This window comes from Anas acuta, chromosome W (genome assembly GCF_963932015.1).
Source record: "Anas acuta chromosome W, bAnaAcu1.1, whole genome shotgun sequence".
NCBI lineage: Eukaryota > Metazoa > Chordata > Aves > Anseriformes > Anatidae > Anas > Anas acuta.
In genome coordinates this window covers 9,453,835-9,481,193 of record NC_089016.1, presented here as the reverse complement: position 1 = coordinate 9,481,193, position 27,359 = coordinate 9,453,835, and the positions used below count along the sequence as shown (strand labels likewise).

The following is a 27,359-nucleotide window of genomic DNA, read 5'->3' as shown; positions in this document are numbered from 1 at the left end:
CACGGCAATGCTGTGGACCAGTTCTTCTGTGAAATCCCCAGATCCTCAAGCTCTCCTGCTCAGATGCCTACCTCAGGGAAGTCGGGGCACTTGTGTTTAGTAATTCTTTAGCATTTGTTTGTTTTGTTTTCATTGTGCTGTCCTATGTGCAGATCTTCAGGGCAGTGCTGAGAATGCCCTCTGAGCAGGGCAGGCACAAAGCCTTTTCCACGTGCCTCCCTCACCTGGCCGTGGTCTCCCTCTTCATCAGCACTGGCATGTTTGCCTACCTTAAGCCTCCCTCCATCTCTTCCCCATCCATGGATCTTATTGTGTCAGTTCTCTATTCAGTTGTTCCTTCATCAGTGAACCCCCTCATCTACAGCATGAGGAACCAGGAGTTCAAGGATGCAGTAAGGAAACTGTTTGGATACATGCTTCTTTGCAATCACTAATGTTTGCGAGTTCCCTGATTATTTCAGGAACTGTGAGGAAAATTTTTGTTACTATATTTCTCTATAAATATTTTCCACATTTTTTTTTCTTTTGATTTAAATTATGTTATCCTTAACCTGCTACCTGATTTTCTTATTTATATTTTTTCATTTATAGTGACCCAGTCCTCTAATTATCGAAAGAAGCAGGTTATGTAGAGAAACATAATAAATAAAAAACAAAAAAAAAAAACAAAAAAAAAACCATCAGATCTACATTGTTATCTGCTGCAAAATCTCTTCCCATCTCCTCCTGTGTGGGGGACCAGCTCCAGCACACAGGAGGGTCTCTGGGCCAAGAGCCCAGCTGCTACATGGAGTTGGGTCAGGGATGCTGCTTCTCTGGAGCCATGGTCATGGCCAGCAGCAGGACGTGGTCTTGTCACTGTTGCTCTCTTCTGGCTTTACGTGTGTTCTCCTGTGCTTTTTTATTCGGATAAGCCATCAGATCTCATGTGTCTTGGTGACAGTCCTGTTCTCTCTGCAGTGGCATCCCTGTGACTGCAGGCAGCAGCAGGCACTGTGCAGCCATGGGTCACAGCTGCCTCCCTGCTAGCACCACAGTAACAGGAGGGTCTGGCTCAGGGCAAACCCAGAACCCTGGACACCTCTCCAAAGCTGCTGCCCAGAATACAGCCAAGAGGTTGCTCCCTGCTCTTCGCTTTTCTGGGGTTCTTGTGCCAGGTTCTTCACCTGGGGCTCAACAACCCCAAGCAGAGCTACAGGCTGGGAGATGAGTGGTTGGAGAGCTGCCAGGCAGAGAAGGACCTGGGAGTACTGGTTGATAGTTGGCTGAATATGGGCCAGTAGTGTGCTCAGGTGGCCAAGAAGACCAACAGCATCCTGGCTTGTATAAGAAACAGTGTGGCCAGCAGGGCTAGGGAGGTGATTGTCCTCCTCAGGTACTGATAGGAGAGTGATGTAACCACTTGAGAAGCTCAAGTCAGAATGAAAACTTGAAGTGACTTGGAGTATTAATGGGCCCCACTGAGGGCTGTTACTAACAAAGCCTCCCCAGGGCCTTGTTAGGGCAGATAATTGGAGGCCATGGTTACAGACAGGCAAAGCACTGTGCTGAGAAAAATCTTGGTTGGTTTTAGTGAAGCAGAAGAGCCAAGGCCTGACCCCAGCCACTGGGAGAGGAGACCCTGCACACCCGTGTCTGGATCAGGGCTCTTCCTGGGGTCTGTGGGATGTGGTGGGTACTGTGATGCTATTAGAAGACCTTCATTTTGACACCTCCTCAGCCCTGCACATTGTTGCAAGGAAGCAATGCCAACAGTCAGCATGCCAAGCAGGTGCCTTCTGCTGGCCTAGCAGGGCCACTGCCAGATGTCAGCCCAAAAGTGCAGATCCCAGGAAGAAGGCAAGGCTGACCTGCCACCTCCAGACCCAAGTGACCTCACAGTCCCTTTCTGTGACATGTTTCTGCTGTTGCCCTATCAAGTGCAGAGACAGAAGTGACCTCACAGTCAGTGCCACAGTCACATTGCTCCTGCTGGGGCAGGAGATCCGGAGGCAGAGCTGAGCTCATCACAGCATTCCCACCCATCTCCTCCTTGTGGCCCACAAGCTGATCAGATCAGAGTGAGCAAGAGTCTAAAGATAAAGGGAAGCAGCAATAGGCTGTGTTTTGGCTTGAAGCGATACTTTGAGGTCAGGCATAAGAATAATGGATTCCTGTCAGGGTGTGGAGTAGCATTTACGTTTGGGGATTAATGTCACTGATTAAAATAGTGCAAGGGCTTTACATGACTATTTTAAGCCAGCGTTACAGCAGAATCAACATTGCCTGAATGTTCCAACCTCACAGAAATCATTAATTTCTTCTGGGCAAACTCCTTTTCCCTCCCCCAAATCTCACATCTCTCCTGGCCAGGCTTCTCCTGACTTCCCCATATCAGTCATCTTCCTAGAGGCAGCTTTCTGATGGCTTTCATGATCTCAGAGTATCTGCCTCATATCTGTTGGTTACTCCTTTGTTGAGACTGACATGGCACCTAAGTCAGGATGGAAAAGAACACAAAGGCTGTAGGTGAACCCTGCACAATATGCCCAGCAGTTCTTGTACCACCCCAAAATTTTGTTTCCTGCCTCCAAGTTTTGGATATGGAATAGCTTCTGTGCACCCAGGCTAACTTCTTCCAAACCCTCATGCACGGTTCAGTTTGCCCCAAGCGTCTTGGAGGCAGTGGCCCCCTCTGTGTAGAAAACTGAAAGCAGTCCTAAAGGATGACTTCAGGCAAAAGCTGAAACCTCTGACATGACAACCCCTATCCAAGACCTCTTCCTCTATGGGGCCTACCAGGTACTTAGAAAGAGCCGATCTCAGAAACTACATGCACAGCAAGTGCCTTCTGCTGCCCTACCATGGACACTGGCAGATGTGAGCCTAAAGGCACAGATCCCAGCCAGGAGTCAAGGGTGACCTGTCAGCTACTTCAAAAAGAGCTCAACTCACAGGCCATTTAACAACCATTTGCTTCCTGCTGGACTTAGTGTTTCTGAGGCACCACTGAGCTTATAATACCACACCTACAAAACACCCCCTTTTTGGGCCAGGACCTGCCCAGGTAGAAATGATCTGGTTGTGATCCTGCAAGCCCATGGCACACCTGCTGAGCTCCCAGCCTCTCTGACACTCAGGAGCCAGTTCCGTGACAGTCCTGGGAGGTTGTAGGGCAGGAGGGAGCTTGCAGGCAATGTTCCAGCCCATGCCTGCTGGCAGTCTGTCAGATCCTTGCGCACAGTGAAAATCATGTTTGTATCCAGAAGACATGAGCCTGGAGCTGGCCTAGGAAACACTTTGGGGAAGCACCCTCCCAGCCCCAGCCCCGGTCCCAGCCCCAGCCACAGCTGGCAGTGCTGCTTTGCAGAGCAAGGGGTCTGTGGTGCCTGGGGCACGGGGGCACTCTGCAGGGCTGTGCTGGGTAGGCTGGGAGGCAGACCCAGCTCCTGGGGTCACTGCCATTGCCTCAGGGCTGCAAGGAATCACTCCCCAGGCTCCTTTGCTGGGGCTTTTGTGTGCCCTGGGACTGCTGAGCTCTCCTCTGCCTGCTCACACCAGATTGAGCACTTCAGCTCTGGTCAGTCCACCTTGGAGGAGATCCCCCCTTAGGAGAGAAGTGCTGCAGTGGAGGCCAGCTGTGCCAGTGCCTTGCCCACTGCCTGTCCCTGCCTGCAGTCCCAGCACAGCCCCACAGCAGCACTGGCACCAAGCTCCAGGAGCAGCCAGGCCTGACCCCACCAGCAGGGCTCAGCAGGAGAGGGCGGCAGTGGCAAGAGAGCAGCTCTGCATGCCCCAAGCGCTGGTGCTCCCTGGCCATGCTGCTGGGATAGGACTCTTTTCCTTTGCACCCCTGCACATGGGCACTGCCCCTGCAGAGCCAGGCCAGGTCTCAGAGGATGGATGTCAGATAAAAAGGGCAGTAAAATCTTAATTTCCTTAAGGTAAAATTCACAGAGAGCATGGCTTCACATGCACAGAGTCTATGAGCTACATGTATATTCAACAGGTACATCCATATCATTTTAATGGGTGCTTATTAGCTGAATTAATGTAATACGAATATGCACAAACACAACCACCAAAAAAAAAATAAATAAAAATAAAACAGGTATACTGGCTCTTCCTCCAATTATTGACATTGCAAGTCATGTGCAGAAGCAGATCAGACATTTCTTGCATCCAAGACACATCTAGTCATCTATATCCACAAGGCATGCTTGAGCTCCTGGCTCCTCAAGCTACAGATGAGGACGTGCTCTGCTGGAGGCACCACTCAGTACAGAACTGCCACCACCAGGTCCAGGGATGGGGAGGAGATGGGGGGGGACTTCAGATGGGCAACCATGACAGGCCTGAGAAAGACGGACACCATGGCCAGGTGAGGGAGGCATGTGGAAAAGGCTTTGTGCTGGCCCTGCTATAGAGACGACAGGTACAACAGGTCTGTCACCTAGATCCACAAGGTCTAATCCAAATACACTGCTCTAACCTTTGGCAGCTGGGCTCTTTGCCCTGAGCCCCTCCTGGATGCTGGGACTGCTCCCCGAGCTCCAGAGGAGATGGGTAGAAAAGGAAGCAGAGACCAATGTATTTCTGCTCAGTTCTTTAGTGTCTTACCTAAAAAGGAAACCTGGTGCCGTATGCACATTAGATAATGTATTTAAAGGTAACAAAAATGTAACTTTCAGAATGCTAAGAACCATGTTATTTAAAACAAAATAAAATATTGTTAAGATACTAACAGAGAACAATAATTTTAAAAATTGTGCTATTAATTTCCCAAATACCCTTTTATTTCAGTTAGGACTACTGTTATTGATTATGTTATCATAACACTACTTCCGATAAAAATAATGTGATATAGTATGAATCACAATATGGAACATAATATTAGTAATTATACATCCTCTGAACATACATCATGGATGCTTAAGAAGCATGTATTGAAGAAGTTTCCTCACTGCATCCTTGAGCTCCTGGTTTCTCATGCTGTAGATGAGGGGGTTCAGTGCTGGAGGCACCACCGAGTACAGAACTGCTATTACAATGTCCAAGGATGGGAAGGAGATGGAGGGGGACTTCAGGTAGGAACACATGCCAGTACTGATCATCAGGGAGACCACGGCCAGGTGAGGGAGGCACGTGGAAAAGGCTTTGTGTCGGCCCTGCTCAGAGGGCATCCTCAGCACTGCCCTGAAGATCTGAACATAGGACAGCACAATGAAAACAAAACATCCAATGGTTAAGAAGGCACTAAAGATGAGAAGCTGACCTTCCCTGAGATAAGAATCTGAGCAGGAGAGCTTGAGGATGTGGGGGATCTCACAGAAGAACTGGTCCACAGCATTGCCTTGGCAGAGAGGCAGGGAAAATGTAGTGGCCGTGTGCAGGATACTATACAGAAAGCCACTGCCCCAGGCAGCTGCTGCCATCTGGGCACAAGCTCTGCTGCCCAGGAGGCTCTCGTAGTGCAGGGGCTTGCAGATGGCAACGTAGCGGTCGTAGGCCATGACAGTGAGAAGGGAATACTCTGAACCAAACAAGAAGAATAAAAAGAAGACCTGAGCAGCACAGCCTTGATAGGAGATGGCCCTGGTGTCCCAGAGGGCATTGGCCATGGCTTTGGGGACGGTGTTGGAGATGGATCCCACATCAAGGAGAGCAAGGTTGAGGAGAAAGAAGTACATGGGGGTGTGGAGGCGGTGGTCACAGGCTACGGCGCTGAGGATGAGGCCGTTGCCCAGGAGGGCAGCCAGGTAGATGCCCAGGAAGAGCGCGAAGTGCAGGAGCTGCAGCTCGTGCGTGTCTGCGAATGCCAGCAGGAGGAACTCAGTGATGGTGCTTCTGTTGGACATCTGCTTTTCTGGGGATGTGATCCTGAACAAGGAAGAGGATGAGAGTAACAAAGTACAAGAAACATATCAGAGGAAAATGAATTCAATTTCTCATTTAAAATCATCACTTATATTGTGCACTTTCTGGCAGACATTTGGCAGATCCCTTTCATGCTTCCTAATTCATTCTGCCTGAGGGTTTCTGTTGGAACAGGGGGGTCTACTGTGGGCAGTGCAGAAGTCAGTCCTGTCCTACAGCAAGAGGTGAAGAGGAACATGTGGAAATGTCAGTTTCACTTCCCTCCTGATCTCAAAGAGTTTTTCCTCAGCGTTGCTCCCAGTTCACCAACACTTTAGCGCACAGTGTTCTTCAGGGAGGACAGACAGTCTGTCCATCAAGTACGGTCTCGGATGCCCTGTGAGAGCTGCAGGGAAGATCTACACATGTTTGACTGAAAAGAACAAAGACCCTGCTGAGAGCAGAGGAATCCAGGCTCAAAGTGCCCATCTCCAGTCCCATCACCATGTCCCCATACTCCCCTTCCCTCAAGCACACTGAGGGCTCACTCCATGGGCATGTGAAAGCCCTATCCCCAGCCAGCCTGGGAACAAGACCAGCAGCAGCACGGCCAGCTGGAGAAGCCAGGAGGAATGCCAGCGTGCTGCTGCCAGGGGAGGCAAGGCCAGGGAGGGACAGACGGACACTCAGCAGACCCTCCTGTGCTGCAGCTCTGCCTGCAGAGGAGGCAGCTCCTGCTCATTGCAAATGATCTGTGCTCACTTCAAGCTGGCAGAGACCTCCCAAAGACAGGGATGTCTCCCAGCACTGGGCATCGGGGAGCTTACAGCTCGTAAAGATCAGCTAGGATAAAACCTGAGAGGACAACATTATGATGATGCTGGTACAATCCATCAGATGATGTTTGGGAAAGTACTTAACAAATTTGATCACTGAGTTACTGATTTCTCAATGCAATGCTCCAGCAGTCTCAGTCTCCTGTACAATCCTGAAAATGAAACCTGCCTCCTGTCCACTGCAGCAGTCTGCAAGCACAGACTGCAGAAAAAGTCTTCCCCTTCACATAAGCCAAGCCTCGATCTTCCTCCTCAATTGCCCCTCATAATGCCATTATCTAAAGCACTGCAGAAAACAACTGCAAGTTGCTTTACCAAGTGCTTTGAGAGACCAACCCTGACAGATGCTATCAGCCATGAGATGTGCCAGCTGTACAAGACCTGTCTGGCAACCCCACCTGCATGGCCCTGCTGCCAGAGCCTCACGGTGTCAGGAGCCTGCAGATGTGTCCTGCCACACGCTGCCCTCTGTTGTTGCGCTCCTCAGTGCCTCCAAGCCCTCTCTCCTTGTCTCCTCTCTGTGTGCCAGCTGCTGTCAGAGCCCCCAGCCCTGCTGCGCTGTGCAGAGGAGCTGCTCCTGGGCACAGCTGTCTCTCTGCAACACTTGCCAGGAGCTCCCCTTGGGCCCAGGAGCCCGGCCCAGCTCAGCAGCACAGCACCCGACCATGGCATCGCTTGCTCTGTGCCCTTGGGCTCCCTCGAGGTGTCCCCAAGGCCTCAGGGCTGACAGCTCCCGAAGGCAGCAGGGTCTCTGAGGCAGACTGAACTGATCATCTACTGCTCCTCTCTGAACCCAAGATTTTTAGAAGTGTGATTTGTGCTGTTGGACTGTGGTTGTCAAACATGATGTGCTTTAACCTGGCAGGCAGCTCAGCACCACACAGCTGTTAGCTCACACCAACCCCCCCAAATTCTTATAGGTTGAGGTCAGGGCAGTTGAAAGGACTGAAATGGTAGAGAAAGAATTATAATAGCAATTATTTTTAGTACTATTATTGTTATGTACAAAGCAAGCCATGCACAGTGCAATTGCTCATTACTGACTGGTGTCCAGCCTGTCCCCAACTGGTAGAACATTGTGGTAACCATCTGCACCTGCTCTTCTTTGACCTTCATCAAGTCCACAAATGGAAGGGTCCTCCCAGGGACTGGGAAAGGTAGACAGCTCTTTAGCATCCTTTCTCTTGAAGACAGCTATCCCGAAACCCCACCTGTACCCTTTTGGATCTTGGAAGTGCCCTCTCGTGGGGAAGTTTATGTCAAGGTTTCATAGATCAACATTCTTCTCCCTCCTTTCTTTTCTGGGCAGTAGTTCTCTTCCATTCTCAGGGGCCTGACTTTCACACCCTCTGTTTTCTCCTGCATATAGAGGGAACGAATCCTGGCACAGGTTGGTGCTCTGGCCTAGCAAGAGCAGAACCAGGGGTCTGGTCTAGTCTGGGGCCTGTCACAGTGGCTGGAGTGGCTGCGGGACATATCAGAGGTGTTGGAGTAGCTGCAGGGCCTGTCCCAGGGCTTGGAGTGACACTGACTGAGGCTCCCTTTGGGATTCCCTTTGGAATTGCCAAGGTGATAACCCCTCCTTTTCAAGCACTTCTGCAATTTTTAAGGATTCTGCAAGTGCTCAGGGGGGAAGTTTCAAAGCACTGGAGGTGCCCACTGCTCTAGGTTCCTGCCCAGATCCTCTCATGCTCCCTGCCACTCCTCACTCTCCGGCCCTGGGGCAGGTCTCTGGAGGGCATTCTTCAAGAGTTGTTTATCCTTAAACAACAGTTGAAACACATTCAGGAGACATCACAATAGGACCATGCCAGTGATGTTCTCAGCTTTGTAGATGTAGTGTAATTAGCCTGGAGGAGAAGGGGAAGGTAAAGGAGAGAGTGAAGAAGTGGAGAAGTGTCGCTCCTGTTTCTCCCCCTAGATTGTCTCCTTAAAGCAAAAAAGTCAAGAGTATAATTCTTAAGTTTCTGAGTGATGGTTCCTGAGGTATGGAGGTAATGGCAGTGCTCAGTACAAAGAAAGGATTTGTCACATGACCAATAATTTTATAGAATCATAAGCCAGTGCTACACAACATAGCAAAATATCTTTAAACCAGACCCAGAAATGACAAAGAGCACAATGGGAACACATGCAGCAAGTAATGTGCTATACAACACATTTCTGAAAACTGGTACTACTCAGCACCAGAGAAACCTTAGAGCAATCTTCCAGTACTTAGAGAGGACCTACAGGAAAGCTGGGGAGACAGTCATTGTCTGGGAGTGTAGTGATGGGACAAGGAGAAATGATATTAAACTAAAAGAGGGTAGGTTTAAATTGGATACGTGGAAGAAGCTTTTTCCTCTGAGGATGGTGAGGCCTCAGAGGAAAAAGCTTCTTCCACATATAAGAGGGGTCAGCCTCTTCTCTCAGATAACTAATGATAGGACTTGAGGAAAAGGCTACAAGTTGTGCCTAGGGAGATTTAGATTAGATATCACAAAAACCTTTTTCTCTCACAGAATAGTCAGGCACCGGAATGGTCTGCCCAAGGAGGTGCTGGAGTCACCAACCCTCGCAGTGTTCAAGAAGCACCAGGACAAGGTGCTAGGAGATATGACTTTGTAACTTAGCGTGTAGAATTAGTGATAGTTGGACTAAATGATCCTGTAGGTCCTTTCCAACTTTGTGTTTCTATGATTTCTGATTCTATGGTAGGACAAGGGGAGTGGTTTTAAACTTGAAGAGGGTACATTTAGAGTAGATAGTCAGATGAAATTCTTGACTTAAAGGTGAGGCACTGGAACTGGTGCTGTGGGTCCAGAGATCACCCAGGGGGAGTTTGGATCAGCCCATGCCCTTGTGTTTGAAGGAACAGCTGGTGAGAGTGGAGAGGACGCACTGAAATCATGGGAACAGCAGAGTGAGAGCAAGGTGGGTAAGAGAAGTGGTTGTCTGCAGCCTTCAGGGAAGTGTGGGACAGCACAAGAAAGCATGCAGAGGAGAAGGCAGAAGGCTCTGACAAGAATGGAAGGCTGCAGCAGCGCTCACATCTTTGTCCCCTTGGCCATGGCTTAGGAGGAGACGTGTTATACCCATGGCATTGGGACCATTAATTCTCCTTTCAACCCTGTGCAAATGCTGGAAGGTGTCATACCATTGCCCTTCACATATGGTATTGTGGGCATCTCCCCCTACCCCACAAACCCCAAGAAGAGCCCTGAGTGAGACATAGGGGTGCTGGGGTTGTAGAATCTCCCCTCCCAGTGGCTGGGGTCAGGCCTTGGCCCTTCTGCTTCAACAAAATAAACTGAGATTTTCTCAGTACACTGCCTTTGCCAATCTGAAATCATGGCTTCCAATTATCTGCCCTAACAATTCCCATGGGAGGCTTTGTGAGGAACAGAATAGAATAGGCAACAAAGTATAGAGTATTCTAATACTACGGAATAGAGTAGCTAACGGAGGTGAGACAGGTGCTCTGATATAATGACAACCATCAGAAAGCTGATCCCAGTTAGAGGACTGCTATGGAGAGGTCAAGAGTAGCCTGGCCAGGAGAGATGTCAGATAGGGGTACGGGAAGAAGAAGTGAAGAGGAGCTTGGAACCTTACCTTTGTAGAGGTAAGATGGTTCATGCAATGTTGATGCTGCTCTAACACTGACTTCAGACATTCTTGTAGGGCCTGTAAACTATTTTCAAAAATAACAATAATCCTTAAACCTAAACATTAGTGCAGCTTCCTGACAGGAATCCACTATTGGAAAGCAGAACTCAAAATACCACCTGAAGAAAAACTCAGACCATAGCCCCCTTTCCTTCCCTTACTCTCTTGCTCACCCTAATCCCTGCCCTTATCACTAACATTAAAATGCTCTATTTATCCCTAGACTTCTTGCCAGACATAAACAAAACCCTTAACCATAATGCTTGCCTATACCATAACCAGAAACGTGACAGCACTAACAGAACACCATATCTTTCAACAAAAACTTTGCTTAATCTCTAACCCAGAAAGGTAAAATCTAGTCCCTACGAGACAAGAGAGAGTTCAGCTCTACCTCAGGATTTCAGGCCCCAGCAGGAATGTGACTGTGGCAGGGACTGTGAGGTCACTTCTGTCTCTGCACTTGATAGGGCAGCAGCAGGAACGTGTCACGGAATGGGACTGTGAGGTCACCTCTGCATGTAAGTGGTAGGAAACCCTTGACTTTTGAGAAGACAAGGCACCTGCTTGGCATGCTGACTGTGGTATCCCTTCTGCCTACACACCCAGGAGGACCCAGGCAGAAAGAAGGCCCCCAGATGGGTTGTCCTGTCCCTTCTGCTTGAGTCCATGAGTGCACAGCAGCAGGCACAAGGCTTGGCTGTGTCTAGCCAAGAAGCTGCAAGGCCAGCAGCAGGCCCCTGGCTTGGAAGCTGCTGCTGAGGTGACTTGTGTCTGGTTGGTTGAGAGGCCGCAAGGATTCTGCTGGGCTGGGATGCCTACTTCAGGAGTGGTTTCCACCACAAGGATGCCATACGAGCAGTTGTGCCTTATCACCAGGAGCCAGGCAAGCTTCCTACAAAGCTGACTTATGAGATATTTGGGTCCATGGCTATGGCTATTGTCTCTTCCACTAATGCTTTTGAGGAGACAGATAATCATTAAAGCACCAGATCCTAATTGGCTTCTCGTGGGCTCATCAGCAAAGCCACCAGAGTGGTGATTATAATACCTTGGGCTAGGCCTCTGCTGCTGAGCTGGGCTGGGCTCCTGGGACATGAGAAAACACATTTTAAAAAGTCCCATGAAGCAGAGAGACAGCTGTTCCCAGGAGCAACTCCTCTGCATAACGCATCAGGAAAGAGACACAGAGGCACAGACACAGAGAGAAGAAAAGGAGAGAGGGGCTGAAGGCAGTTGGCAGTGGGAGGATGCTGAGAGCTGCCTGCAGGAGAAACCTGCACAGCCCTTGACAAGGTAAGGGTCTGGCTGCAGGGCCGTGCAGCTGCAGGTCCTGGGAGGGTCTCCTGCTGGGTCTTGTTTCTGGGAGGGCAGTGGGCAATGCAGTAGGCTTTGAGAGTCCTGCTGGGTTGCAGTGCGAGGTGAGGAAGTCTGGCAGAAGCCCCGTGGAGTGTCATAACCTAGCTACCCCTGGTCAGATAAGACAGGGGTGGCTAGAACACTGCAGGAGATGCAGCTAGGATATTGGCACACTCCAGCTTTCAGATATCCAGCTCTATCCGTGGGGCATCCTCCTGGGCTGCAGGCTGCTCTCCAGCAGGATGCAGCTCTCTCATGGCTTCCTTGTGTTATCCAGGTGCCCCAAGGAGAAGACACCTCCTTGCTAAGGACATGTCCGTGCTTCTGGATGGCTGTCTGTGGGCAGCTGGTTTGAGGCTTCTGCAGCCCTGGCTAGGAAGGAAGAGCTGAGATCCTGATCACACACCGGGAGATAAGGTGAGGATTCTGTCCATCTGCCTTTTGAGTCGGGCTTCTCTGCTCTCAGCTGTCTCCAGTTTCTTCTCATACCCAAGCTCACTGCTGGGCAGGTCTGCTCTGCTCAGTCTTCACCAAGGGACAGCCCCTTTGCCTCCTGGCATCTGCAGGATTTCACCAGGAGCACACATATCAAGTCACAGAGTTCAACCATCCAATAATTCACCTAAGCGTTACAGGGGCAACTGAATAACATTAAAGCAAGTAAAACACTGCAGCTCTGCTCTGCATTCAGGTGAGTTGTTTGCAAGAAAATTCTGCAAACTCATTGACTTGACAAGTGGACTGAACTCGAGTTTCCCCCATGTTCCTGATTCCCTCCTGCTGCAGGTAGGACTCCTCTGCAGCCCATAGTGGCCCCTGCGCCCAGTGCCACTCTCAGCCAGCACCAGCCACAGCTCAAGCAGGAAAGCTGCAGAAAGGTTCTGCTGCAAAGAGAGAGGCTCTGTTTGGGGGTTCTCTATGACTTGTAATAAGTTTTCCTCATCCAAATCAGTTCTAACTTTGTTCTACCTTTTTCTCTCCAACAGAGAATGTCAGAAAATGCCCAACATCAGCTCTGTGAGCGAGTTCCTGCTGCTGGCATTTGCAGACACGCGCGAGCTGCAGCTCCTGCACTTTGCGCTCTTCCTGGGCATCTACCTGGCTGCCCTCCTGGGCAACGGCCTCATCCTCAGCGCCGTAGCCTGCGACCACCGCCTCCACACCCCCATGTACTTCTTCCTCCTCAATCTCGCCCTCCTCGACCTGGGCTGCATCTCCACCACTCTGCCCAAAGCCATGGCCAATTCTCTCTGGGACACCAGGGCCATCTCTTATCAAGGCTGTGCTGCTCAGGTCTTCTTTATAGCCTTCTTCATTGGAGCAGAGTATTCCCTTCTCACTGTCATGGCCTACGACCGCTACGTTGCCATCTGCAAGCCCCTGCACTACGGGAGCCTCCTGGGCAGCAGAGCTTGTGCCCAGATGGCAGCAGCTGCCTGGGGCAGTGGCTTTTTCCATGGTGTCCTGCACACGGCCAACACATTTTCCCTGCCCCTCTGCCACGGCAATGCTGTGGACCAGTTCTTCTGTGAAATCCCCCACATCCTCAAGCTCTCCTGCTCAGATGCCTACCTCAGGGAAGCTGGTCTTCTAGTCGTTAGTGCATGTTTAGCATTTGGTTGTTTTGCATTCATTGTGCTGTCCTATGTTCAGATCTTCAGGGCAGTGCTGAGGATGCACTTTGAACAGGGCCGGCACAAAGCCTTCTCCACGTGCCTCCCTCACCTGGCTGTGGTCTCGCTTTTTCTCAGCACTGGCATTTTTGCCTACCTGAAGCCTAAATCAATCTCTTCCCCATCCCTGGATCTGCTGGTGTCACATCTGTACTCAGTGGTACCTCCAGCAGTGAACCCCCTCATTTACAGCATGAGGAACCAGGAGCTCAAACAGGCAGTGAGGAAACTGTTTTTGTATGTGCTTATTAAACATCAATATTGTTAATATTATTGTGATTTTTATCATATTATTTTTATCCTTAGTATTATTATCATATTGTAAACATTAATAATAATCCTGTCAGGACTACTATTGTATTTGAGAAACGAACATGACAGATTTTCATATCTTTTTATTATTATTATTATTATTATTATTATTATTATTATTATTATTATTATTATTATTATTTTCATAACTTCTGATATTGGTTTAATTTATTTAGTAATTTTTTACTTTGAGTACATCTTCTAATCAACCTATTGAACTAGGTATCCTCTCTAGGTATAGACAATAAAGCAGACAGCATAAATTCACTGGTCTGAGCTGCCATCTCTTCCAATCCCCTCTGGAGCTGGGAGAGCAGCCCCAGCATGCAGGAGGGGCTCGGGGCCAAGAGCCCAGCTGCCACATGGAAGAACAGCCCCGGTGGCCCTCGGGGCTGCCCCTCCCTGCCCGCTGGGCTCTGCCTCTCTGCTGCCTTCGTGTCGGGGCTACTGCTTCCCTGGAGCCATAGCTATAGCCAGCAGCAGGACGTGCCCTTGTCACTGCTGCTCTCTTTTGGCTTCCACATTGTGCTTCTTTTTTTCTGGGTAAGCCCTGATATATCATTTACCTTGGTGACAGTCCTGTTGTCTCTGCAGTGCCATACATGTGACTGCAGGCAGCAGCAGGCACTGTGCAGCCCTGGGTCACTGTGCAGCCCTGCCTCCCTGCTAGCACCACAGTAACAAGTGGGGTTTTAGTTGGGGCTTCCGGGAATGAAGAATATAGACTTAAATTCCAAGGACAGTCTGTGAGGGACCAAAGGCTTGACCAAGAGCTTTATGGCAGCACCTGACAACAACTGGACTCATCTGCATGGCACTGCCCCCCTGCAGTGGGGCTCATGGCCACTGTCAGCCTGGAGAGGAATCTGGAGCTGCCAGGAGATGTCAGGGGATCTGCAGGGAGAACATGCAACGTTGAGTTGGTAGGGATTATAACCTCATAATATTAATGGCCATCCAAAGAAGAGTTTGGTAAAGAAAAAGGGGAATCTGAGGAGTCCATGGGGTAAGGACAGCTCTGCCATGGCAGGAGTGGTACTGAAGAGCCAGCAGACAAAGGCCCCTAAGAGTGTAGAGTAATTGAGGATAACCTTCTTGAGGCCTCATGGACCAGGTCTGGTGCAGCACTCGCCTGCCCTTTGTGCCCTCAGAGACACCCCATGGCCCTGCCCAGCACTGCCCTGTGCTGCTGAGCCATCAGGGCACATGGAAAGGGACTCAGTAGCAGAGATCCCCAGGGAGTTGAGTCTACTACCCACCCTGAGCAGCACAGGCAGGGAGAAGACCCGCGGGGTCCCGGGTCACCACAGCCCCTGGCTCTCACAGCAGAACCGCCAGCTTGGGGCCCTGCAGGGAGCATGGGGAGGGAAGCAACAATGGCCGTCCAGGCCAGCATGGACACATTACCCTGGGCCTTCTCTGGGAGCAGGGATGGCCCTGGGGAAGAGCAGGGCAGCATTGCTGGGCCTGCACTGATGGGGAAAGGGGAAAGGGAAAGCTCTTTGTGCAGGTCCCTGCTCGGGGCAGGCTGCACTGTGGCTGGGCCAGGCCTCTTGTGCTGGCCGGGGGAGCGGGGCTGGCCCTGCGGGGCACAGGCACTGTGTGCTGGGGATCTGCCAGGCAAGAGAGCAGGGCTCCTGCAGCTTCACGGACCTCCATTTCCCGGCACCATAGCCAGCCTCCTCCTTGCTCACCCCAACCAGACACTACACATGTACGAGCTGCCTGCTTCCTCCTCCTCTAGAGGGCAGAGGGGAGGGAACAGTATAAGTAATGAAACTCACAATTTGAAAGACACATAAGGATAGGAAAGGAAAAGAAAAAAGAAAGAAATAAAAATCAAAAGCCAAACATGATGAACATTTTGTAACTCATCAGTTCCCACTAGCAGACCATTGTGCACGCAGTCTCTGAGAGAATGCCACCTTGCCTTGGAAAGATGATCCCAATATGTATTGCTGAGCACTATGTTATGTGCCATGGAACATCCATTTGGTCAGGCTGGGTCAGCTGTCACAGCGGGTTCCCTTCCTAGACTTTTGCCCACCCTCAACCACCTTGCTGGTCAGGCAGAGTGAGAAGCAGAGAAGGCCTTGATTTTGTGCAAGCAATGCTCAGGAACAGGGACCAGAGCCATGGGTGACCAACACTGCTCTAGACACATCAAAAACACAGAACCACAGGAGATGATCTGCACAGAGTAACTCCATCCCAGCCACAGCCAATGCAGGGCCCTGTGCTGGACTAGAAGGCTCCCTCTGAGCTCTGGAAGGAGCCAAGGAGGTGCTAATAAGCACCAGGACAATTGAGGAAGCCCAAAGGCCCTTCTGAAGGGTCAAAGAGAGACAGTCCTGGGCAGTGGGGAGGGCCAGGAGACTTGGCCCTCCCCACTTGGGACTTGGGTGAAAGCTGTGAGAAACAGAGACACTCAGAGCTTTAGCAGCTGTCTGTGCATGGAGTAGGAGGACGAGGTCAGTCCTGGGACTGGGGCAGGGCTGAAGGGCCCTGCGTGAAACTGGGCTGATGGAGAAGTGTCCACCTTGCATGTGTGCCTCAGCCTGGGAGCAGGGGCCTGCCTGCGGTGCAGGATGGCTGGGCTGTGCTCAGCCATGCCCCAGGAGATGACCTTGCTCTCTTCCTCCCCACCACTCCCCACGTGGGGCAGGCCCTCAGGAAACACCCCTGAGCCTGGAGATGCACCAACCTGCTGCAGTGAGGTGCCACTAGTGCAGGGGAAGAAGGGAGGGTTGGAGAGACACGTGGGGCCTGCGGACAAGAGTGGTGTGGCCTGGGGAAGTGAGTGCCTGGGAAAAGTTACCCTGGAGCCATAGGAGCCATTCTGGAAAGAAAACTTGTAGGCAGGAATCGCACTTTTGTGGCACTGCAGAGCTGCTGGGCACATTGTGCAGGGTGCTCTGATGGACTTGTATGTCCTTTTCCATCGTGTCTTAAGTGACGCTTTTCTCAGGAATAGAGTAGCCAACAAAGCACTGACAGATAGTCTAAGATCATGAAAGGCATCATAAAAATGCCCCTAAAAAGATAACTGATATGTGGAAATCAGGAGAAGCCTGGCCAGGAGAAATGTGAGATAGAGAGGAGGGAATAGGGGCTTGGCCAGCTGAAATTAAGCATTTTGTAGAAGTAAGAGGGTTCAGGTTATGCTGATGCTGCTGTAACTGTGACTTTAAATAGTCATACAAAGCTATTCCCCAGCTTCAATTTGTAATCTTATTTCCTAAACCTAAATGCTACTCAGCACCCTGACAGGAATCCACTACTCTAATGACTGACCTCAACGTATCCCTAGAAGACAAAACTCAACCCATAGCTGCTTCCCCTAGCTCTTTTTCTCTTAATCACTCTGATCTCTGCCCTTAATACTAGCATTAAAATGGTGTATTTAACACTAGAAATCTGCTTAAGAGACCTAAACCAAACCCTAACTCCAAATGAATGTGAGGGGCCATGGATCTGACCAGCTTGTGGGCCACAAGGAGGAGATGGGTGGGAATGCTCTGAGGAGCTCAGCTCTGCCTCATCATCTCCTGCCCCAGCATGAGGAATGTGACTGTGGCGGTGACTGTGAGGTCACTTCTGTCTCTGCACTTGATAGGCCAGCAGCAGGAACGTGTCACACAGAAGGACTGTGAGGTCACTTGTGTCTGTAGGTTGCAGGTCAGCCTTGACTTCTCCCTGGGAGCTGCACTTTTGGGCTGACATCTGGCAGTGGCCCTGCTAGGCCAGCAGAAGGCACCTGCTTGGCATGCTGACTGGGGGATCCCCTCTGCCTCCAGACCCAGGAGGACCCAGGCAGAAAGAAGGCCCCAACATGGGTTGTCCTGTCCCTTCTGCTTGAGTCCATGACTGCACAGCAGCAGGCACAAGGCTTGGCTGTGTCTAGCCAAGAAGCTTCAAGGCCAGCAGCAGGCCCCTGGCTTGGAAGCTGCTGCTGAGGTGACTTGTGTCTGGTTGGCTGAGAGGCCGCAAGGAGCCTGCTGGGTTGGGATGCCTACTTCAGGAGGGGTTTCCACCCTGATGGAGCTTCCTTTCATAGTAGGAAAGATCAGGAGAGAAAAACTTGCCACAAAATGTGCCCTGGAATGTTGGCACTGGCCATGAGGAGGAAGAAATGTCCAGGGGAACAACTGGTCTCACTGCTATTGTCAGATTCAAAGAAGGCATTAAGTACCTCAGCCTTTACCTTATCTCATGATCGTCAACAGATTTCCTGCATATCTAATAAAGGATGATGGTTCTCCTTAATCCTTCTTTATTTAGAGTATATTTATAGAGTTTTTCATTGTCTTTGAGAGTCACAGACTGATTGAGCTCCAGCTGGGCTTTGGCCCTTCTAATTTTGACCTGCGCAGCCCCTTAACATTCAGGACACAGCTCCAGACAAACTGACAACATGCATGAGAAGAAAGCACAGAAAAGGTGGAACCTGACAGCCTTCCATTCCCTACTCTTCTGTGACTGTGCTGCAATTGCAATTAACTGGTTACTCCTGAATTATCCAAACTTTCCTGCAAGTCCTGATGATGCTGTCTTCTCAGAGAGAGCACAATCACACACAAAGTTTGAACTGTCTGCCTTCAGACATGAAGAGCTGACAGAATGGAGCATCAGTGTGGGGCAACCTTGAGAAACTGCAGGATTTTGCCTACAGAAACCTCTCGGCATTTACAAGGAGAAGAACCCAGTCCTGAACCAGAGGAAGAGGAACCCCACACATCAGGGCAGACTGGGACACTGCTGAGTGAGCAGTGCCCAGGAGGTGGAGGGCTGGGACACCATAAGGGATGCCATACGAGCAGTGTTACTTGCTCACCAGGAGCTAGGCCAGCTTCCTACGGAGCTGCCTTAAGCAGCTGTTGGTATGGCCACCAACAGAATCCTAGTTATCAGACACAGCTCAGATCCGGGGTAACACTACACAGAAGAGGGCCTGCAGCCAGCAGGAAATGACATACAGGTCTAGGAGTCCCTAGGACAGCCTGGTGTGGAGAGTATCAAGGCTGAAAAGTCCCAACAGGACCCCAGTCTTTGTGTCCATGGCTATGGCTGTTATCTCTGTCACTGAGCCCTATGAGGACACAGCTGATTGTTAAAGCACCAGGGCCTCATTGCCTCCTCGCTCCTACCCATGAACCAGGCAGGGGTCGTACCATTCTCCTGCAATTGGCCATGCACATCCCCATCTCCTACTGCCCCATGAAGAGCCCTGAGCCAGGTGTGACTGCTAAGGATCTCCCTTCCTAGAGACCAGGGGTCAAGGCCTGCGCCTTGTGCTTGGTGAAACACATCCAGTTTTCCTACACATCAGTGTCACCTTCACATTGCCTTTGTCTCCTTGTCCTCACTGCCTCCAGGGTTCTGCTCTAACGAGCTCCAAGGGAGGCTGTGTCAGTGCTGGCCCTCAGGGGGACACTGCAGGAAACTTGCCTCTGACTTGCACTTCTGGAGAGATGTCTTCAATTGTCTCTGAGTGCCTGAGGTTCGTGGGCTCATCAGCAAAGCCCCCAGAGGGGTGATTGCAGTGCCTTGGGCTGGTGCTGTGCTGCTGAGTTGGGCCAGGCTTGTGGGACAGAGAGAGCTCGTGGCAAGAGGGCCCTGGTGCTGAGAGCCAGCTGTGCCCAGGAGCAGCTCCTCTGCACAGCGCAGCAGGGCTGGGGGCACTGCCTGCAGAGACAGAGTGCTTAAAGGCAGGCAGAAGTGGCAGGATGCACAGAGCTCACTGGGGGAGAACACTTCCCAGCCCTGAACCCGGTAAGTCTCTGGCTGGAGGGCATTGTAGCTTTTGGTCATGGAGGAATGAGAAGCCGGGGGTGCATGAAGGGCTGCCCAGGGTTGTGGTGCTGAGCACGATCCCTGCACTCATCCTGCCCAGGGAGCCCAGGGGCTTGGGCAGGGGAAGGGCAGAGCAGGGGCTGCCTGCAAAGAGAAGGCACTTTCTGCACTCTCTGCCTGCCTCTTCCTGCTCTGATTGTGGGGCAGGCTCTATGTTAATGGGGTAGTTGGAATTGCATGGGTGACTGAGTTTCCTATTCCATTGAATTGAGACAAAAACAGGTTAGTGATGAACCTCAGAATACCCCTTCTACTCTCTCTGCTTACAGACTGCACCAGGGCTTTTCTGAGTTGTTCTTTAGGATGTGCAGGCAGGGGATGTGTTTTTTCAGCACAACCTCTGTGTGCATCCATCCCCCAGATGAGTGCTGCAAGCTGCCAGCAGCTGGGAACGAGGGGATGAAAAGAACAGCCCTCCTGGATGTGACCTCTGGTTAAGATGTGCCTCCACAGCGACATTAACCATTGCAGTGGAGCAGAGGTTTCCCACGGGGGGCTGAAGGGCAGAGGTGGCTGCTGTGTACAGGACACTCAGCAAGCATGAAGCAGGGCTTCAGACAAGGAGATAGACAAAGGTCCTCTTGGAAACGGGGAAGGTAAGTCTTTCACTGGGAATTTTAGTCAGAGATTTACTCATAACAGTCTATACATGTATATTTTCTTTCATTTCGCAGGTTCTATGTCCAAAGTCAGCAAATGCCGAACAGCAGCTCTGTGAGTGAGTTCCTCCTGCTGGCATTCTCAAACAAGCGTGAGCTGCAGCTCCTGCACTTCGCGCTCTTCCTGGGCATCTACCTGGCTGCCCTCCTGGGCAACGGCCTCATCCTCAGCGCCGTAGCCTGCCACCACCGCCTCCACACCCCCATGTACTTCTTCCTCCTCAACCTCACCCTCCTGGACCTGGGCTGCATCTCCACCACTCTGCCCAAAGCCATGGCCAATGCCCTCTGGGACACCAGGGCCATCTCCTATCAAGGATGTACTGCCCAACTCTTTCTCTTTGCTTTCTTGGCTGGAGCAGAGTTTCCCCTTCTCACCATCATGGCCTATGACCGCTACGTTGCCATCTGCAAGCCCCTGCACTACGGGAGCCTCCTGGGCAGCAGAGCTTGTGCCCAGATGGCAGCAGCTGCCTGGGACAGTGGCTTTCTCAATGCTGTCCTGCACACGGCCACTACATTTTCCCTGCCCCTCTGCAGGGAAATGCAATGCTGTAGACCAGTTCTTCTGTGAAATCCCCCAGATCCTCAAGCTCTCCTGCTCAGATGCCTACCTCAGGGAAGTTGGGGCACTTATGCTTAGTGTTTCTTTAGCCTTTCTTTGCTTTGTTTTCATCATTTTATCCTATGTGCAGATCTTCAGGACCGTGCTGAGGATGCCTTCTGAGCAGGGCTGGCACAAAGCCTTTTCCACGTGCCTCCCCCACCTGGCTGTGGTCTCCCTCTTTATCAGCACTGGCATGTTTGCCTACCTGAAGCCCCCCTCCATGTCTTCCACATCCATGGATCTTATTGTGTCAGTTCTCTACTCAGTTGTTCCTTCATCAGTGAACCCCCTCATCTACAGCATGAGGAACCAGGAGTTCAAGGATGCAGTAAGGAAACTCTTTGGATGCATGCTTCTTTGCAATCAATAATGTTTGTGAGTTCCCTGATTATTTCACGAAATGTGAGGAAAATTTTTGTTACTATATTTCTCTATAAATATATTCTACAATTTTTTTCTTTTGATTTAAATTATGTTATCCTTGACCTGCTACCTGATTTTACTATTTATATTTTTTCATTTATAGTGACCCAGTCATCCAATTGTTGAAAGAAGCAGGTTATGCAGAGAAACAGAATAAATAAAAAAAACAAAAACAAAACAAAACAAAAAAACATCTGAACTACATTGTTATCTGCTGCAATATATTCCCATCCTCTCTGGAGCTGGGGGAGCAGCCCCAGCACACAGGAGGGGCTCTGGGTCAAGAGCCCATCTGCTACATGGAGTTTGGGTCGGGACTGCTGCTTCTCTGGAGTCATGGCCATGGCCAGCAGCAGGACGTCGCCTTGTCACTGCTGCTCTCTTTTGGCTTTCAGTGTGTTCTCCTGTGCTCTTTTATTCGGATAAGCTGTCAGATCTCATATGCCTTGGTGACAGTCCTGTTCTCTCTGCAGTGGCATCCCTGTGGCTGCAGGCAGCAGCAGGCACTGTGCAGCCTTGGGTCACAGCTGCCTCCCTGCTAGCACCACAGTAACAGGTCTTGCTCAGGGCAAACCCAGAAGCCTGAACGCCTCCCCAAAGCTGCTGCCAGGAATACAGCCAAGGGGTTGCTCCCTGCTCTTCTGTTTTCTGGGGTTCTAGTGCCGGGTTCTTCACCTGGGGCTCAACAACCCCAAGCAGAGCTACAGGCTGGGAGATGAGTGGTTGGAGAGCTGCCAGGCAGAGAAGGACCTGGGAATGATGGTTGATAGTCAGCTGAATGCGAGCCAGCAGTGTGCCCAGGTGGCCAAGAAGGCCAATAGCATCCTGGCTTGTATCAGAAGCAGTGTGACCAGCAGGGCTAGGGAGGTGATTGTCCCCCTGTACTCAGCTCAGGTGCTGAGAGGAGAGTGATGTAATCACTTGAGAAGCTAAAATCAGAAGGAAAAGTTGAAGTGACTTGGAGTATTAATGGGCCCCACTGAAGGCTGTTACTAACAAAGCTTCCCCAGGGCCTTGTTAGGGCAGAAAATTGGAGGCCATGGTTACAGACAGACAAAGCACTGTGTTGAGAAAAATCTTGGTTGGTTTTAGTGAAGCTGAAGGGCCAAGGCCTGACCCCTAGAACTGTGAGAGGAGACCCTGCACCCCCCTGTCTGGCTCAGGGCTAGTCTTGGGGTCTATGGGATGTGGTGGGTCATGTGATGCTACTAGAAGAACTTAATTATGACACCTCCGCAGCCCTGCACAGTGCTGCAAGGAAGCAATGCCAACAGTCAGCATGCCAAGCAGGTGCCTTCTGCTGGCCTAGCAGGGCCACTGCCAGATGTCAGCCCAAAAGTGCAGCTCCCAGGGAGAAGTCAAGGCTGACCTGCCACCTCCAGACACAAGTGACCTCACAGTCCCTTTCTGTGACATGTTCCTGCTGCTGCCCTATCAAGTGCAGAGACAGAAGTGGCCTCACAGTCACTGCCACAGTCACATTTCTGCTGCTGGGGCAGGAGATCCTGAGGCAGAGCTGAGCTCCTCAGAGCATTCCCACCCATCTCCTTCTTGTGGGCCACAAGCTGATCAGATCAGGGTGAGCAAGAGAGTAAAGGTAAATGAAAGGGTCTATGGGCTGGGTTTTGGCTTGAAGGGATACTTTGATGTCACACATAAGAACAGTGGATTCCTGTCAGGGTGTGGAGTACAATTTAGGTTTGGAGATTAATGTCACTGGTTAACATAGGGGAAGGGCTTTACATGACTTTTGTAAGGCATCGTTACAGCAGAACCGACATTGCCTGAATGTTCTGAACTCACAGAAATTAATTTCTGCTGGCCAAACTCCTTTTCCCTCCCACAAATCTCACATCTCTCCTGGCCAGGCTTCTCCTGACTTCCCCATATCAGTCATCTTCCTAGGGGCAGCTTTCTGATGGCTTTCATGATCTCAGAGTACCTGTCTCATATCTGTTGGCTACTCCTTTCTTGAGACTGACGTGGCACCTAAGTCAGGATGGAAAAGAACACAAAGGCTGTAGGTGAACCCTGCACAATATGCCCAGCAGTTCTTGTACCACCCCAAAATTTTGTTTCCTGCCTCCATGTTTTGGATATGGAATAGCTTCTGTGCACCCAGGCTAACTTCTTCCAAACCCTCATGCACGGTTCAGTTTGCCCCAAGCGTCTTGGAGGCAGTGGCCCCCTCTGTGTAGAAAACTGAAAGCAGTCCTAAAGGATGACTTCAGTCAAAAGCTGAAACCTCTGACGTGACAACCCCTATCCAAGACCTCTTCCTCTATGGGGCCTACCAGGTATTTAGAAAGAGCCGATCTCAGAAACTACATGCACAGCAAGTGCCTTCTGCTGCCCTACCATGGACACAGGCAGATGTGAGCCTAAAGGCACAGATCCCAGCCAGGAGTCAAGGGTGACCTGTCAGCTACTTCAGAAAGAGCTCACCTCACAGGCCATTTAACAGCCATTTGCTTCCTGCTGGACTTAGTGTTTCTGAGGCACCACTGAGCTTATAATACCACACCTACAAAACACCCCCTTTTTGGGCCAGGACCTGCCCAGGTAGAAGTGATCTGGTTGTGATCCTCCAAGCTCCTGGCACACCTGCTGGGCTCCCATCCTCTCTGACACACAGGACCCAGTTCCGTGCCAGTCCTGGGAGGTTGTAGGGCGGGAGGGAGCTTGCAGGCAATGTTCCAGCCCATGCCTGCTGGCAGTCTGTCAGATCCTTGCGCACAGTGAAAATCATGTTTGTATCCAGAAGACATGAGCCTGGAGCTGGCCTAGGAAACACTTTGGGGAAGCACCCTCCCAGCCCCAGCCCCGGTCCCAGCCCCAGCCACAGCTGGCAGTGCTGCTTTGCAGAGCAAGGGGTCTGTGGTGCCTGGGGCACGGGGGCACTCTGCAGGGCTGTGCTGGGTAGGCTGGGAGGCAGACCCAGCTCCTGGGGTCACTGTCATTGCCTCAGGGCTGCAAGGAATCACTCGCCAGGCTCCTTTGCTGGGGCTGCTGTGTGCCCTGGGACTGCTGAGCTCTCCTCTGCCTGCTCACACCAGACTGAGCACTTGAGCTCTGGTCAGTCCACCTTGGAGGAGATCCCCCCTTAGGAGGGAAGTGCTGCAGTGGAGGCCAGCTGTGCCACTGCCGTGCCCACTGCCTGTCCCTGCCTGCAGTCCCAGCACAGCCCCACAGCAGCACTGGCACCAAGCTCCAGGAGCAGCCGGGCCTGACCCCACCAGCAGGGCTCAGCAGGACAGGGCAGCAGTGGCAAGAGAGCAGCTCTGCATGCCCCAAGTGCTGGTGCTCCATGGCCATACTGCTGGGATAGGACTCTTTTCCTTTGCACCCCTGCACATGGGCACTGCCCCTGCAGAGCCAGGCCAGGTCTCAGAGGAAGGATGTCAGACAAAAAAGGCAGTAAAATCTTAATTTCCTTAAGGTAAAATTCACAGAGAGCATGGCTTCACATGCACAGAGTCTATGAGCTACATGTATATTCAACAGGTACATCCATATCATTGTAACGGGTGTTCATTAGCTGAATTAATGTAATAAGAATATGCACAAACACAATCACAAAACAAAAAACAAAACAAAACCAAACAGGTATACTAGTATTCCACCATTTATTTGCATTACAAGACATGTACAGAAGCAGATCAAAAATGTATTGCATCCAAGACACATCTATTCATCTATATCCACAAGGCATGCTTGAGCTCCTGCCTCCTCATGCTACAGATGAGGACGTGCTCTGCTGGAGGCACCACTGAGTACAGAACTGCCACCACCAGGTCCAGGGATGGGGAGGAGATGGAGGGAGCTTCAGAAAGGCAACCATGACAGTCCTGAGGGAGATGCACACCATGGCCAGGTGAGGGAGGCACATGGAAAAGGCTTTGTGCCGGCCCTGCTATAGAGACGACAGGACTGTCACCTAGATCCACAAGGTGGAATCCAAATACACTGCTCCTAACCGTGGCAGCTGGGCTCTTGGTCCTGAGCCCCTCCTGTATGCTGGGGCTGCTCCCCCAGCTCCAGAGTAGATGGGAAGAAAAGGAAACTGAGACCAATGAATTTTTGATAATATCTTTATTGTCTTTCTCTACCAAGGAAGCCTGGTTCTGTATGTACATTAGATGATGTGGTCAAACCTAACACAAGAAGTAACATTCAGAATGTTAAGAATTAGACTATTAAAAACAAAATGAAATATTGTTCAAATAGAAACAGAGAAAAATAATTTTAAAAATGTTGTGTCATTTTCCCAAATATCCTTTGATTTCTCTTGGGATTCTTATTAATGACAATGTTATGATAACACTAGTAACGATAAAAATGATATGATAGAATGTGAACCAAAATATATGCATATTATTAAGAATACACCTTCTGAAAGCATCATGGATGTTTAAGAATCATGTATGGAAACAGTTTCCTCACTGCATCCTTGAGCTCCTGGTTCCTCATGCTGTAGATGAGGGGGTTCACTGCTGGAGGTACCACCGAGTACAGAAATGACACCACCAGAGAGGAAATGGAGGGGGGCTCCAGGTAGGAAAATATGCCAGTGCTAAGAAACAGGGAGACCACAGCCAGGTGAGGGAGGCAGGTGGAAAAAGCTTTGTGTCGTCCCTGCTCAGAGGGCATCCTCAGCACTGCCCTGAAGATCTGCACGTAGGACACCACAATGAAAACAAAACAACCAAAGGCTAAAAAAATACTAAACAGAACTGCCCCAACTTCCCTGAGGTAAGCATCTGAGCAGGAGAGCTTGAGGATGTGGGGGATTTCACAGAAGAACTGGTCCACAGCATTGCCATGGCAGAGGGGCAGGGAAAATGTAGTTGCCGTGTGCAGGACACTGTACAGAAAGCCACTGTCCCAGGCAGCTGCTGCCATGTGGGCACAAGCTCTGCTGCCCAGGAGGCTCCCGTAGTGCAGGGGCTTGCAGATGGCAACGTAGCGGTCATAGGCCATGATGGTAAGGTTATAATACTCTGCTGATATGAAGAAGAGAAAACAAAAGACCTGTGCAGCACATCCTTGATAGGAGATGGCCCTGGTGTCCCAGAGGGCATTGGCCATGGCTTTGAGCAGAGTGGTGGAGATGCAGCCCAGGTCGAGGAGGGCGAGGTTGAGGAGGAAGAAGTACATGGGGGTGTGGAGGCGGTGGTGGCAGGCTACGGCGCTGAGGATGAGGCCGTTGCCCAGGAGGGCAGCCAGGTAGATGCCCAGGAAGAGCACGAAATGCAGGAGCTGCAGCTCGCGCGTGTCTGCGAATGCCAGCAGGAGGAGCTCACTCACAGAGCTGCTGTTGGGCATTTCCTGCTTCTGGGCATGGGGTCCTGCCCAAGGAAAAGAAAAACACTGATTGTTTATCAGAGTTATCTTAACAGAGTTATCTTACAAAATAATTAAAAAAAAATAAATCTATTTTTCTTTTCTGCCTTCATTTCTAATTTCAGAGGAAAAATCATTCAATTTTTCATTTAATCCCTCCCAAATGATTCTTCACTTCCATTTAGACTTTTGGCAGGTCCCTTTCATGAGTTCTGGCTACTGCTGCTAGAGGGTGTCACTGAGAGCACCGGACTTGCTGTGGGCAATGTGGGAGTGAGTCCTGCCCAAAGTAAGTGGTAAAGATTATGTAGTGATTTTTCTTTTGTCTCTTTTGTGCTAGCAGCCGCACTGTACTCAAAGTAAATCCTTGTGTGTCATCAAAATGGTGATATCTTCAGTGCAGTGTCCTTGAGAGAGCACATCAAGTCTGTGTGTTAGTCCTAGTGTCAACTGCCCTGTGCTGGTGTCTCTTTGACCTACTGGACAATTGCACTCCTATGTTTGCCTGAAACAAACCAGGACACTGCTGAGAGCAGAGGAATCCAGGCTCAAAGTGCCCATCTCCAGACCCCTCACCCTGTCCCCGTACTCCCCTTCACCCAAGCACACTGAGGGCTCACCCCACAGGCATGTGAAACCCCCATCCCCAGCCAGCCTGGGATCAAGACCAGCAGCAGCACGGCCAGCTGGAGAAGCCAGGAGGAATGCCAGCGTGCTGCTGCCAGGGGAGGTGTGGGAATAGAAATGTTGTTTTTACAGAGTTACGTTGTTTAGAAGGAGGAAATGTGGTATTGAGATATGCTTACAG

At 50.7% G+C, this 27,359-nt stretch overlaps 3 protein-coding genes across 3 annotated transcripts; 1 reads left to right on the top strand and 2 right to left on the bottom strand.

Annotated features, from left to right (window-relative positions):
• Window positions 1-4,776: 4,776 nt before the first annotated feature.
• On the bottom strand, window positions 4,777-5,837 carry LOC137847536 (olfactory receptor 14C36-like). Its single transcript, XM_068665818.1, has one exon. It carries the CDS (start codon window positions 5,835-5,837, stop codon window positions 4,902-4,904), a length of 936 nt encoding a protein of 311 aa, XP_068521919.1. The 3' UTR covers window positions 4,777-4,901.
• Window positions 5,838-12,680: 6,843 nt separating this feature from the next.
• On the top strand, window positions 12,681-20,088 carry LOC137847237 (olfactory receptor 14C36-like). The gene is made up of 2 exons (XM_068665525.1): window positions 12,681-13,585; window positions 20,085-20,088. The coding sequence occupies exons 1-2, from the start codon at window positions 12,681-12,683 to the stop codon at window positions 20,086-20,088; spliced, it is 909 nt and encodes a 302-aa protein (XP_068521626.1).
• Window positions 20,089-25,609: 5,521 nt separating this feature from the next.
• On the bottom strand, window positions 25,610-26,533 carry LOC137846848 (olfactory receptor 14C36-like). Its single transcript, XM_068664959.1, has one exon. It carries the CDS (start codon window positions 26,531-26,533, stop codon window positions 25,610-25,612), a length of 924 nt encoding a protein of 307 aa, XP_068521060.1.
• Window positions 26,534-27,359: the final 826 nt, after the last annotated feature.